The 13,735-nt window shown below is 33.6% G+C and overlaps 2 protein-coding genes across 3 annotated transcripts; both read right to left on the minus strand.

The window, feature by feature from the left end:
* Window positions 1-897: 897 nt before the first annotated feature.
* LOC142526926 (uncharacterized) lies at window positions 898-3,990 on the minus strand. Of its 2 annotated transcripts, none has more exons than XM_075631707.1 (5): window positions 3,733-3,990; window positions 2,761-3,420; window positions 1,765-2,678; window positions 1,491-1,675; window positions 898-1,204 (listed from the first exon to the last, which is right to left on the minus strand). In XM_075631707.1, the coding sequence occupies exons 2-4, from the start codon at window positions 3,401-3,403 to the stop codon at window positions 1,529-1,531; spliced, it is 1,704 nt and encodes a 567-aa protein (XP_075487822.1). In that variant the 5' UTR covers window positions 3,404-3,420; window positions 3,733-3,990; the 3' UTR covers window positions 898-1,204; window positions 1,491-1,528. The 2 variants fall into 2 exon arrangements, with proteins under 2 accessions (XP_075487822.1, XP_075487748.1); XM_075631633.1 differs by having other exon boundaries at window positions 2,761-3,427; window positions 3,733-3,989.
* Window positions 3,991-10,563: 6,573 nt separating this feature from the next.
* On the minus strand, window positions 10,564-13,310 carry LOC142527053 (thioredoxin reductase NTRB). Its single transcript, XM_075631790.1, has 2 exons — window positions 12,254-13,310; window positions 10,564-10,791 (listed from the first exon to the last, which is right to left on the minus strand). Exons 1-2 carry the CDS (start codon window positions 13,278-13,280, stop codon window positions 10,721-10,723), a joined length of 1,098 nt encoding a protein of 365 aa, XP_075487905.1. The 5' UTR covers window positions 13,281-13,310; the 3' UTR covers window positions 10,564-10,720.
* Between the last annotated feature and the right edge of the window lie 425 nt (window positions 13,311-13,735).

Here is a 13,735-nt window from a genome sequence, read left to right on the forward strand (position 1 = left end):
TCATTTTTCTTGTGATACATTGCCAAGCTAAAGTTGTTTTTCGAAGTCTTAATTAAGTGATGTTAATACAAAATTGATCAATTGATAACGATCAAATGGCACAAATCAAATGGCCAAAAAGTGTTTGTTTAAGAGATTGAAGTCGTAGTGTGTTTATATATCTTAATGTTTATATTCTCGAGTTAACATTAATTTTTTAAGTATCTTTTGGTTATTTCCTTATTATTATTATTATTATTAAATTTTTTTTTACTAATATTTTTAGTCAATGAGTTTTTATTATATGTTTTGTATTTATATGTATTTTTTTTTTGGTGTTTGAGTGGATATACATAAAAATTTATAAATTTTTATGCTAACCTTAGTTTCATCCAACCTAACAACCGTTAAAATAAATAATTCAAACACTCAACCTTAAAAAATTTCAATTTTTCAGTTTTATTTTCGAACTGTCAACTGTTGATGTCTCACTCCTTCGCAATCTGTAAATTTAATCGTTTTTCTACAAATATAATTTTTTACAGACGCTCCTTAAATTTATGGCATATATTAATATTCTCTCAAAATAAATCTGGCTTAATAGAATAACTTAGATTTTTTGCATATTTAATATTCTTTGGTGGCATGCTGATTTGATGCCCAATGTTGCATTACTAACATGGCATCATATCAACACTTCTATTAAAAAAAGGACCAAAGTCATTAAAAACAAAAAGAAAAAGCCAAATTATTGCACTGATATTGAATTTCGGATCAATCAGAGGACCAAAACCAATATAGGTTAACTTGCAGGCAAATTTCAATTTTCACGTACATCGTCATCAAAACAAGAAAATCCCAAAACAAACTACGCACAATTAATCATCAAGGTGTTTAATATTCGATCATGGTAAGAACAATACGAATTGGAATTAAGGTTCTATTGATCATATGTAAGCTGCAATATTTGAAAAAATCAATCAACAAAGAAGACACATGGACCGCAAAGCTAATTGACGACAGTGGAAGATTTCATATCTCATACTAGATCTGAAAAATGCGAGTGACAACATACAGTTGGTGGCGAATTTTTTTAAAAACCAATGATGAATCATGAATCTACAAATTTTCGAAAGCAAGGATCAGAGCATATCTGAAAAGGTTGCTTTCTGCGCCAAGGCATTTGAATTCAATGAGAACTAGTCGCCCAAAAATCATCGGTTTGCTGTATGACACAGAAAAAAGCGAGGGTTAGCCCAACAAACAGTTACTTTGATCGTACTCAGAATGAGTAACTTAAAACGATGGTGATATCAAAGATCGAAACCAGTTCAAAAGAAATTGCTCCCGCTCGACCAAATTTGTGAATATACTTCTAATAATATTGATTTTAGCGTGTCTGATAGGAGATGATAAAGGGAATCTTAGTCGTCATGATACATTGCATTTAGCCAACTGTCTATACTATAAACACTATTGGAGAAATCCATCAACATGAGAAATGGCTATACCCAAGAAGTTCAATTTGGTTTTTCCAAGGTGCTCCATGTTAACCATTAGCATAGCCCACACTATCGCGTTTACGTTTGTTAGATGTCGAAAAGAAGCACAACTGAGCCCACGATTTCTTTTGCTTGGTCGGCTGTGACTTGACATCCTTCTGTGCATAAAGGTTGGCCATGTATTGAACAACAGCCTGACATGAAAAAGAAAAAAAAAAGAATCATATTTAGTAAAACAATAATTTAAAAGGAAAATACAAATATGAAAACAGAGTCGGATAACCTGAGCTCCTTCCTCGATTACTTTTCTTGGCGGCTCCAACAGAGGATTTCCCTCAACATTCAAGACACGCAGCTGAGATAGCATTCTAAATGAGTCTGGAAGGACTCTTATTTGGTTATTGCTCATGTCCAACTCCTCTAGCATTTCAAGGTTTCCAATGGATCTTGGCAGAGATTGCAAGTCAGCAAAGTTGTTGCTTATGTTCAACCTCATCAGAGTTGTAGCAAGGCACAAACTCTCAGGGACATATTCAAGCTCGTTGAAACTAGCATTGAGCTCTCTTAAGCTTGACAAAGATGCCATAGTCGTGGGAAACTGTTTAATGTTATTGTACCGCAAGGTTAGAATCTCCAAAGTTTCAATTCGTCCTACTGCTTCAGGGAGGGCTTTAAGCCGGTTGTAGTCGGCACGAAGCTCCATGAGTGAAGTACATTGGCCAATTGTATGTGGGATTTCCTCGATATCGTTAGTTTCGACATTCAATCTTTTGAGACTGACCAGCGATCCAATTATGTCTGGAAGCACAGAGATAGCATTAGAGCTCAAATCAAGATCTTGCAAATTAACTAATCTGGTAACAGTCGAAGGCAGTGATTTTAACTGGTTTCCTCTCAAATCAAGACTAACAAGGGAAAGCAAATCCCCGATGGATTCATGTAGTTCACAAATTCTATTTCCATGCAAATCCAATGTTTTTAATGAGGATAGCCCCCCTATAGATTCTGGTAATCCTGCAATCCTATTTTCTGATAAATCCAATGTGATCAAAATCGAAAGCTTCCCTATCGAATCAGGAATCCACTCAACTTGATCTGATAATTTTCCCTGCAGAATCAGCTCTCTAGTTCCTTTCTTCACCAACACTTGAATAAGACTGGCTAACTTTATAAGACCGAGTTTTTCCCCCTCTTGTCCTGTAACATATCAATTGTTCCAACATCAAAAACAGGATATTGATAGCAAAATTACCGACTGAATAAATATAGTCGATCTTACCTTGTTTGAGAGTGGAATCTACATATTGTGGCACATTCGATACATCAAAAGCTCGATTCCTGGCCCAAATTCCCTCACTTCCGCTTACACGAGAGGCCGTATTCGGTTTTTTCAAATAACTATCATCTTTAGCAAACAACACCTGCGCAGCCTTCACGCTCTCCTTCTCATTATAGAAACTCGAAGAAGATGATGAAGTGACCGTTGCCAATGGAGAATTCAAACTGTTGGTGGAGAAAGAAGCTGTGGTAGCCAACGACACATCGCTCGAATCTCTAGATTGAGAACCTGAACTCATAGGCAAGCATTTGGTAGCTCTCTGAATCAAATCACCAAAAACTAAGTGTACACCCTCTAGATTCAACAGTTTCAGAGCCTCCCTCTTAATGTCCTTGCTCTGGAAATGGACCATATTTCGCTGCATCTCCAGCAAGATATCGAACAATTCTTGTGGGACATCTTTTCCCTTGATTTGCTTTGCGATACCCTCCAATCTCAACTGATCTTCCCTCTCCACATTCTGAATCAAAGTTCTCGCTGCTTCAACCTCTTCTATTCCCGGACTGGCCGGTAATGATCTATGGATTCTCATTATCTCTTCCACCACGTCGTCAACAGTTGTCGTGGGCGGACCCATCGTCATTTTTCTTCAACTTTATCCTGTCTCCTGGAATTTATCAAATATACGCTGAAGCACAAATATAATAATACCGAAACCAAGGAATCGCCCACAGAAATTGAAAAGTTCTTCTTTCTACACTAGTATTCAACATAGTAAAACAAAATTCAATTTCGCTTTCCAAGCAAACCCTGTTAGAGAAACGACTGATAGGTGTCCGTATTCGAATTTGCTTGGTTCTTAGGGTTGAAAAAAAACAACAGAAACACAATTCAACGATGCGGATTAATGCAATTATATAAGCAAAACACCAATCACGCAAAAAAAAAACAATTAACACGTACTCTACCAACCTGTTACAGCGATTCAACGAAATGGCGCATCAAATCCGAAGAAATTTGAATGCGAAATCTACTATCCAGCTACAAGAAAATTCCGACAAATATAGAGAGAAAAAAGGAGGAAAAAAAGAGCAAGAAAAATTGGTGGATAATTGGAAATTTGATCCAAACAGATCAGTCGATGGGGTTTATCAACAAGAACTGCTCACTTTTTCATATTTTATCATCTTCAAGAAAAAGACTTTGAACCATATTAGGAAATGCAATTAATATTTCAAGAAAGGTATTGAGCAGTTTAATCTTTAAAATATAAAATCTATTTTTATTTTTCTTCTGATTAATATTATTTGTGCTCTTCTCACATACTCACACAAATGTCACCTTATCAAAATAATTAATATAACATGTCAATTTTTGTGGGATATAAAATTCCAATTACATAGTTGATCATTTGGAGTGGTCCCTTTAATAAACAATATGTTTATGAAGCTAGTTCCATCCAAAAATTCAAATTTTGATTAATAAACATGTCTATTAATCCAAAAGATAAAAATTTTTGTGAGACGATCTAACAGATAGTATTTTGTGAGACAGATATCTTAATTTGATCATTCATGAAAAATATTATTTTTTATTGTAAATATCGGTAAGATTGACCCGTCTCACTGATAAAGATTCGTGAAATCGTCTCACAAGAAATTTAGTCTAATCAAAAATTGAATTTTTGGATGGACCTAGCCTCATAAATAATGTATTTTCTAGGTTTATGACTTTTGGGTCCCATTGATATATGTTTTCTTGAAGTCACCCTCCTTAAATGGTCCTCACCGAGTGTTAGGCCCGAGCCTATAGTAGGCAGGAGGAAAACTGTCGGTGCAGTCTGAATCATTGATCATTTGATACGAGGATATATTATTTCCTTTTGGGACATAATTTTTGACCTTCTCGAAAAAAATAGGCTTCTAGCTAAATTACTTCTCTTACAGCAAATTGAAGCATTTGATTATAGAGGTAATAAGGTATTTAATACTAGTTGATTTAATGGATCTAAACGAGTCACACATACACCCTAGTACATTTTCCTCGATGCTGAGTAGACATACAGAATTGGTTTATCTTTTATAAAAAGATTGGACTATGTTTTTATTCGAATTTTATGTTCAAATCATAAATGATATCATCTTTATTTTCAGTTAGGGGAAGAATTTGTTATAGTTTGGTATCGAACATGAGATTCTACTCCAAACTTAAGATTTTAATATTATATGACATATAAGTTCAGGTTTTAGATTATTACCTTTTCAGAATGTATTTACATAATTAAAATATGAGTAGGTCTCTTGTGAGACGATCTCACGAATTTTTATCTGTGAGACGGGTTAACCATACCGATATTCATAATAAAAAGTAATACTCTTAGCATAAAAAGTAATATTTTTCATGGATGACTCAAATAAAAGACTCGTCTCACAAAAAACGACCCGTAAGACTGTCTCATATAAGTTTTTGTCTTAAAATATAGCCACTTAATAACTAAATGATTTTTAGTAATAATAGGAAGTTCTTCCACTATAATGGGATGGTTAGCTATTGCTCTAATGCAAAATTCAAAATTGATTTTGATATGTGGGGTTCAAATGGACATCACATAATCAAATTAAAATTAGATAATTGGAGGTCGTGTAAGCCAAAAATATCATCTAACACGTCCATCTTCCATTCCATTTAAAGCCATCGAATATTGTGTATATCTCAACCATTTTGAAACTGGCAAAAACTTGTGTGAGACGGTCTCACGGATCGTATTTTGTGAGACAAATCTTTTATTTGGGTCATCCATTATAAAGAGTGTTACTTTTTATTGTGAATGTGAATATCGGTAGGGTTGACCCGTCTCACAGATAAAGATTCGTGAAACCGTCTCACAAGAGACCTGCTCTTTGAAACTATGGTTATGAAATGTCTGGTATTTGTGATTGTCAAGTTGGCAACTTGCCCTCTCTGAAATATGTCTGTATTTTCGATGTGTTCCAGGTACTAGGATTAATAAGAGTAAAAGATGATGAGTTTCCAGGAGAGAAGGCTAAACGCTTGATTTTGTGGAGTCGGAGTTTTTTTGTAATAAGCTTGAATTACTAGCATATAATATAGACATCTGAGATCATTGTAATTGTTAGGATCAAACGATCATCACTAGGTCAAAAGATATATCTATTAGTCATGACGTAACTTTATTTCATTATACTCGAGACAACGCAGATTACACCTACTTGGATGCTCGTATGTCGGGTTGTTAGGCCCATGAGTCTAAGAAGATGCGTGTCTATCTGCTAGTGGTGTCTCGTATTCCTTAGAGACCATTCTTATCATTTCTCTACCATCAGTCATGTCTCAAGCAGAGACATTATTACTCGTTAAGATCTAATGTCACTCTTTTATAGCTCACATAGCCAACTAGATCAAATAACGCAACATTACCAGTTTGAAAGCACAAGAACTTTCTAAGAAGTCACTCATCTCATTAATACTTTCATTCATGCACAATCAACACGATAATAATAAAGTTAAGCGTTGTTTGTCTAAGATGCCCATTTCCATGTATCTTAATTCTAATTCTAATTAAATAGAAATATGTATGATTGAGAATTTGTCGTTGAGCAAGAGTTATAACTTGAGGTAAATGTCCAAATTCAATATTTTAAATCGTAAAACAGTCCAAGTGTCACGTGTCAATCGCTCTCCTAACATGTAACATTGACTCTGATATCAATATTATGATCGAGCGTCTATTGTTTCACTATAATTTATAACTGGGGGCGAAAATGCAAACTCTCGATTCTACAATCTTTTTAATATAAAAGAAAAACAGAAATATCATGTGTCGATCTGTCTTCTAATATGAACCATCATTAGTAATCATGAAAATAGTTTGGGAGCAAAGAATGTGAAATCCCCAATTCTAAACCATGATCATCTCCTTCTAATATAATGGTCACAATAAACGAGCCTCTCTCCATCGTCAGCAAAGCATGACAAATATTATAAGGAAGCTATATTCCTCCACTTCATGTCCCATATCTGATTTTGTTACATGATGGATGTTATTGTAGGTCTTGTACTGACTAAACAAATCACATGACATTGTACATTTTACGATGGGAATACTTATGCAACATTGTATACGTCAGTGTCATGTGAATGTTACATCAACATCAAGTTGGAAGAATGATTAAATGGAAAGAAACATACAGACGAAAACTAAAATTGACATCATAAATTTTCAAAATCGAAAAGATTACCAACGCTGTTTTTTTTTTCCATGATAGTATTAATACTTTATTTTATGTTAGATACACTTCATTCTATTAATAAATTTTATATTATACATATATAAGTAGAGTGTGAGTATAAAAAATCAGAGTGTAAATAACATTGACTATATATAATTATTTGTTTTTAAAATGAAAGTAAAATTATGTTTAAAAGCAAAATAAATCCATAAATTTATACAAACTAGTCAGTTAAATAAATTATAAAAATATTACAATAAATATGATAAAATATATAATAAGATGAAAATGAATTGATTCAGATAATTAGATTGAAAATTTCATAAGCAGGAGATTTATAATCAATATTTTAGTAAAAATTTCAGATTTATATTTGACAAAAACTTGTGTGAGACGGTCTCACAGGTCGTATTTTGTGAGACGGATTTCTTATTTGGATCATCCATGAAAAAATAATATTTTTTATGCTAAGAATATTATTTTTTATTGTGAATATTGGTAAGATTGATTCGTCTCACAAATAAAATTCGTCAGACCGTCTCACAAAAGACCTACTCTTTATACTTAATTAAGAGTCGAGACTCAAGATGGATAACGTTATAGGAATCAACAATAAATATTTAATTTGTATTTTGGTCGATATTAATTATTCTCTTTAGTTTTTAAAAGTAGCTTTAAAAGTATTTTAAGTTTTTTCATAAAAAAAATTTATTTATGTAAAAATATTTTTAGTTTGCTACTGTGAAACATTCTAGATAATTGACTCAACTACCAACTAATATTAAAAAAAATATGTTTTGTTGTCCAATTAATATATAAAATATTTTACAATTATTTTATTAATTTAACAAATCGTTATTTAACTTTTCCATATTTTATAATATTTTCAGATGGAATTGTAGTTTGACTTGGATTATTTTTGGTACATTATCTAAAATTTATAACGTTTTTTTCTCGAAATCCTGTAATAATAGTAATAAAAAATAAGTCCTTGTAATAAGTCAGTCACTCACAAAAGTATACTCGAGAGTTGCCAGGTTGTGTGGAATAAATGAATCGAGGTGTGAGTGTTGGGTCGGGGCAAATCACACGTGTCCAACCCGAACCAGCTGGCACTGCTACTCACGCTATAACCGTTCTCTCTTTAACGGGCCAAGCTTTATGGCTTTGGATCAAGCTGTAACCCTTGCTCCCCACGTGATACTGCTACCTATTTAGGCCTCCATTCTCACGTGACAATGTCATACATCTCTGTATACCATAAAACTTTAATGTAAATCACATGTAGTTCAACAGATAGACTCTTTGTTTATTAGACATCAAATTGTAGGTTTAATCCTTTCTTAGATTGTTTTTTATTCCTTTCTTTTTTTCTATTTATTTTTTAATTCATATATCAAAATTGCAGTGTAGTCCTCCACTATTTCTTATAATTATATTTTGATCCTCGTTTAAATATAAACCAAATGAATTATAAAAAGTATTGTACAAACACACAATGCGTGTATCGATTCACTACTATATATTTATGTGAGAGAGTGGAAACCTTCCGTCGACTTAGTTTTTCACAATAGAAGTTCATCATATCAAAACTCATATGTATTTATATATATATATATATATATATATAATTATATGTTAATAATTTCCCTCTCTATCACTTGCAAACAAACACACATATATGCACACACACACTTATCATCAGTTAACAAACGAATACATTACTTATTTGTATGATCTCGACAAGATACATCGTTGGGGTCTACGTGTCAGGATATCACTTGATAAAGATACCAACTTCGATGTCTAAAAGACATTGTTAATAACTAAATAAGCACGATCAACCATCAAGTCTTCTTCTCTAATATAATCTTGAACACTTAGAAAAATCAAGTGTTGAAGTCTATAATGTGAGATGGGTTCAAAGTTTAGTCTTCTTTGATCTAATGCAAGGATCTATCTTGTAAGATCCTTTGATGAAACATCAAAACGGTATTTGATTACTCTTAAAACAATACTACGTTATGAGAATTTTGATCTTCTCTGAACTTAGATAAATCGAATTGATTAGATCACTTATCTGGATTCTCTTCTAAAATACATTAATTTCTCTTCTTGGTGAGGGGAGTTTCTAGTTCTTCAAGTCTAGTATTTTTGTAATTCTTTGTGATTATATCAAAGTTTGTGGCTGTCCTCGGAGTCCTCAAAGCCAAGAAGACGAGAAAAGATGTGAATTAGATTAGTTCTTTCGGCTGTTGTATTATTTCTTTTATGAGAAGTCAAACATACTCATATTTTCTATAAAAAAAAATAATATTTTTGACATAAAAATTAATATTTTTCATTTGTGACCCAAATAGAATATATGTCTCACAAAATTGACACATGAGATCGTCTTACAAGAGTTCTGTGATTAAACAAATACTTCGGAATATTTTCCGGTGCAACACTTTGAGATGTACCAGAGTTTGAATTTTGATGAATTATTATTCTAGTTATGTGCTATGATTCCAGAGGCTTGTTGGATTTGGCTTGTTAAACTTGAATATGGCGCCTGTGTCATCAACCATCAATTTACCTTTTAATTCACTAATTATTTTGAAAATTTTAGTTTCACCCCACAAAGAAATATGTCTAACTTCGTCCTTACTTCTATAATTATTATAATTTTATATCTGTATTAACATTTTAGAATAAACGAGAAGATTGTTACTCTTTAAAAAAATTTCTGATTAACAAAATTGAAAAAAAAAACAAAAACAAAAACAAATAGCGCCTAAAAAAGATTTAAAAAAAATAAAGTTATGGAAATAAAATATAATTTCGCACGTATTTATATTTATTTGAAAAGGCGAATAAAAATTTTTCATCACTTATTAATGTAAATTTCAATCAAACATACACAACTATTTTTGTTCCTTAAAAAATGGGAAAAAATATATTTTTATAAACAATGAACAAAAACACCGTCACTTAGATCATGGACATTGTATTGTGACTGCAAAGTTGCTTCCTACAATAACTATTTTCTTTGTGCTTTTTTATACGAAAATAATTAATCAAATTGTCGGAGGAATCCGTTGTTAATTAATTCTAGTATTATTTTAAATCATTGTGGGAATAGACTTATTACATGTATCTATAATTTTTTTTAAGAAAGAAACAACTCTCCATAGTGATGTAGATGCCCCAAAAGTTGCTCAGATCCTGGAAATGGACCTGCCAAGAACTGCCACACCAAGCCCATTCATTTGCACAACAGAATCAATAAACTTAGTATGCAAAGCAGAAAATTGTACAAAAGTGGCTTTTTTACTATTGTATTCAAATATTAAATTGTTTTTGTTAAAAAATAAGACGCTTATAAATAATTAATAAAATTATTTCTCGTCCAGAATTTACTTCTGCATCCAAAATGATCCTAATATCAAACATACATCTTAAAATAATAACACAATACATATGCGTATAAAGCGCATCGGACGAACTTTATACGTAGGAATTGATTAATCCTCAAGAGAGTACAATCCCACAGCCACTTATCATCAAAGAGTAGACAACATAATCCATTTTATAATATCATGAAAACCGTTCGGTATCAATCAACATTTTGAATGAACAGTGATAATAACAAATATCAATCCCAATTTTCCTTCTTTTATATCAATCAGAGAAATAAATTTAGAGCTGCATGCAACTGACTTCAGTATTCAATCACTCTTACCCTCTTGAGAACCAGTCTCCTGAAGGTAATGTTCCGCATCTAAAGCTGCCATGCAACCTGTATAAATGTAGCAGAAAGAAATTATAGTTTAAATCGATTGGACGTTGATGAATATTCGTCAAATATGGAAAGAAAATCTTCTTTACGTTCCTTATGGGTAAATAAGTGGGTGATCACATCCCTGATATTGGAAGTTATTGTACAGAAATAGAACATATCACTTCCACAGTTCCTCCGTGTCATATTTCAACATTTTTCTCCTCTCAATAGATTTCATACCCCGGAGATGCTACATACCCTACTTAAAATGTTCATGAAGTTAATCGATAGATTTTCATACCCCACTTACAATGTTCATGAAGTTGATCAAAAGATTTTCATACCCCACTTACAATGTTCATGAAGTTAATCATGTCGAAGATGCTTCAACATAGGAAGTGTTTCTTTATCAATTTAACTACCCCTTGTGAAGAGAGCGTGACATAAAATTCCCAGATTCTAACGTTTCTTATTTTAATTTTCTACCAAATTTTCATCTCTATACAGCAAGTTCTACTTGTTTTATATAACTAAGTCGAGTCAAAGGAATAAACAGCACATATTTTTAAGGATTATCATCTGTTCAAGCATATCATGAGAGACAAGTCTTGGTTTTTAACTAGTGCTGGTAGAATAAAACTGAAGTGTAAGTATTCACAGAACAATAAAGACCAAGTAAATGTAAATTACACGAGTCGATTCATCGAGGTTCTTTTAGAGCATCAGGGACAATCCAATTCAAGTTTGGAGCCCAATGGATTCTCTGAGAAATAATCCTAAACTCGTTCACTTTCATCATTATTCTTTACTTGAGGAAATACCTCACACAAAGAAATACAAGTCTGATTACAGAAATCCTATTATCCAGGTCCTCTTGTTCTTTCCTTTGAAACCTAACCAACCAAAACTTCACACATCTTTACAAGGAAGGCATTTAAAAGCTTTCAAATCAACTAACCAAGACTCATAAACCCATACAAGAAAGGAATTTCAATGAGATATTGTTCACCACAGCAAACATCCCCAAAAATTGGACATTTTCACTGGTGTACCTATCAACTTCAAGAAATCACAATTTTACAAGAACTTGCCACTAATATCCTAGCATTTTCTCATTTTACCTGCCAAAAAAGCTAATTCATGTTGTTGAACTTTCAAAAGGATCTACAAATATAAACTTTTTTTTCAACATGCCTTTCTTTGGACAAACTTCACTCATGGGTGATTTACGAAAATATAATATAAACCACAAAACATCAATCCAATTATTGCTTTCTTCAATTTGCTTGTTTATCTATTTAGATGTTTTTCAATTCGGATTTCACACATCATAAAATAACCAATAGATAGAATACAAATTCTAATCGTACAAACACAATTAACACAACAAAACATATACGTCAAGAATCACCATGGATCATAAATTCATAACAGTAAAATAAAAACAAATGACGCAAAGTAATACTACATATTGACTGACCGGTGCCAGCAGCAGTGACGGCCTGTCTGTATTTCTTGTCCTGAACATCACCAGCAGCAAAAACCCCTTTAACACTGGTTAGTGTGGTGCCGGGCTTCGTGATCACATACCCATCCGAATCCAATTCCAGTTGCCCGTCCAAGAACTTGGTCGCAGGTTCATGCCCAATTGCAAAAAACAAACCCGAAACACTCAAATTCGAAACCTCCCCACTCCCCACATTCTTCACCTTCAAACCTCCCAACGTCCTATCCCCATATGCCTCAGCCACTGACGAATTCCACAACACTTCGATTTTTGGATTTGATAATGCTCTGCTTTGCATTATCTTTGACGCCCTAAATTCATTTCTTCTATGTATAATGTAAACCTTAGAACCATATTTGGTCAAAAAATTGGCTTCTTCCATAGCCGAGTCCCCTCCACCAATGACCGCAAGGGGTTTATTACGAAATATAGGGGCTGCCCCATCACAAACAGCGCAGGCGGATATTCCCCGGTTCCAAAAGGTATCGGAACCTGGGAAGTTGAGGCGTTTCGCAACCGCACCGGTGGCCACAACGACCGAATCAGCTAGAACAGTCTTCGAATCAGTAAAAATTTTGAATGGCGAGGCTGATAAATCCACCTTAAAGACAGTTTCGGTGAATATTTGAGTGCCGAAGCGGAGGGATTGGGCTCGGCAGCGTTCCATGAGATCACCACCCCCAAGCCCATCAGGAAAACCCGGGAAATTCTCCACTTCTGAGGTTGTGGTGAGCTGACCTCCGGGAGCGATGTCGTTGGCCATCCAGCCTTCGAAGAGAATAGGTTTGAGCTCAGCTCGGGCGGCGTAAATCGCGGCAGTGTGAGCAGCGGGGCCGCTACCAATGATGCAGAGGCGTGTTTTCAGAGTCTTGAGATCGCTTTCCATGGCGGTGATCTTCGGAGTGGTAGCGGCGGCGGCGGTGGTGAGGGTGGCGAGGCCAATTAGGTTGCGAGCTGACTTCAGTGCGTTTAAAAGCTTAGGGAAACAATTGTGGCTCATTTCTTGACCAAGTCTAATCTTATTCGACCTTTGCCTATTTTAGAATTCCCCCTCATTTCAATTTTCACCAAGATTAAATACATCCCAAAAATATTCCTTTCCCAAAAAAAAAAATTCTTTTCTTTTCCATACAAAAAAGTATTTAAATTTTTACAAAAACTTTTATGAGACAAAAAGTCTCATGATTCAATTTTATGAGAAATATCTTTTATTTGAGTCATTTATGGAAAGTGATAGATATATCAAGATCTTTGGTCTCTACCTAGACTTAATGAAAAAAATGGAATCAATGTGTGCTTTATAAATAGTTTCGGCACAAAATAAAAAAAGATCCGTAAATGATTAAGAGTTCAAGTTATCGTCATCTTTGGTAAAATCAAGCTCTCAGCGAAGACATTCATAAATCGTTCTACCTTAGTTTTTAGCAGATAAGCTCAATTTTGGTTTAAGAATAC

The sequence above is a fragment of the Primulina tabacum genome, chromosome 1 (assembly GCF_025594145.1).
Source record: "Primulina tabacum isolate GXHZ01 chromosome 1, ASM2559414v2, whole genome shotgun sequence".
NCBI classification, from domain to species: Eukaryota; Viridiplantae; Streptophyta; class Magnoliopsida; order Lamiales; family Gesneriaceae; genus Primulina; species Primulina tabacum.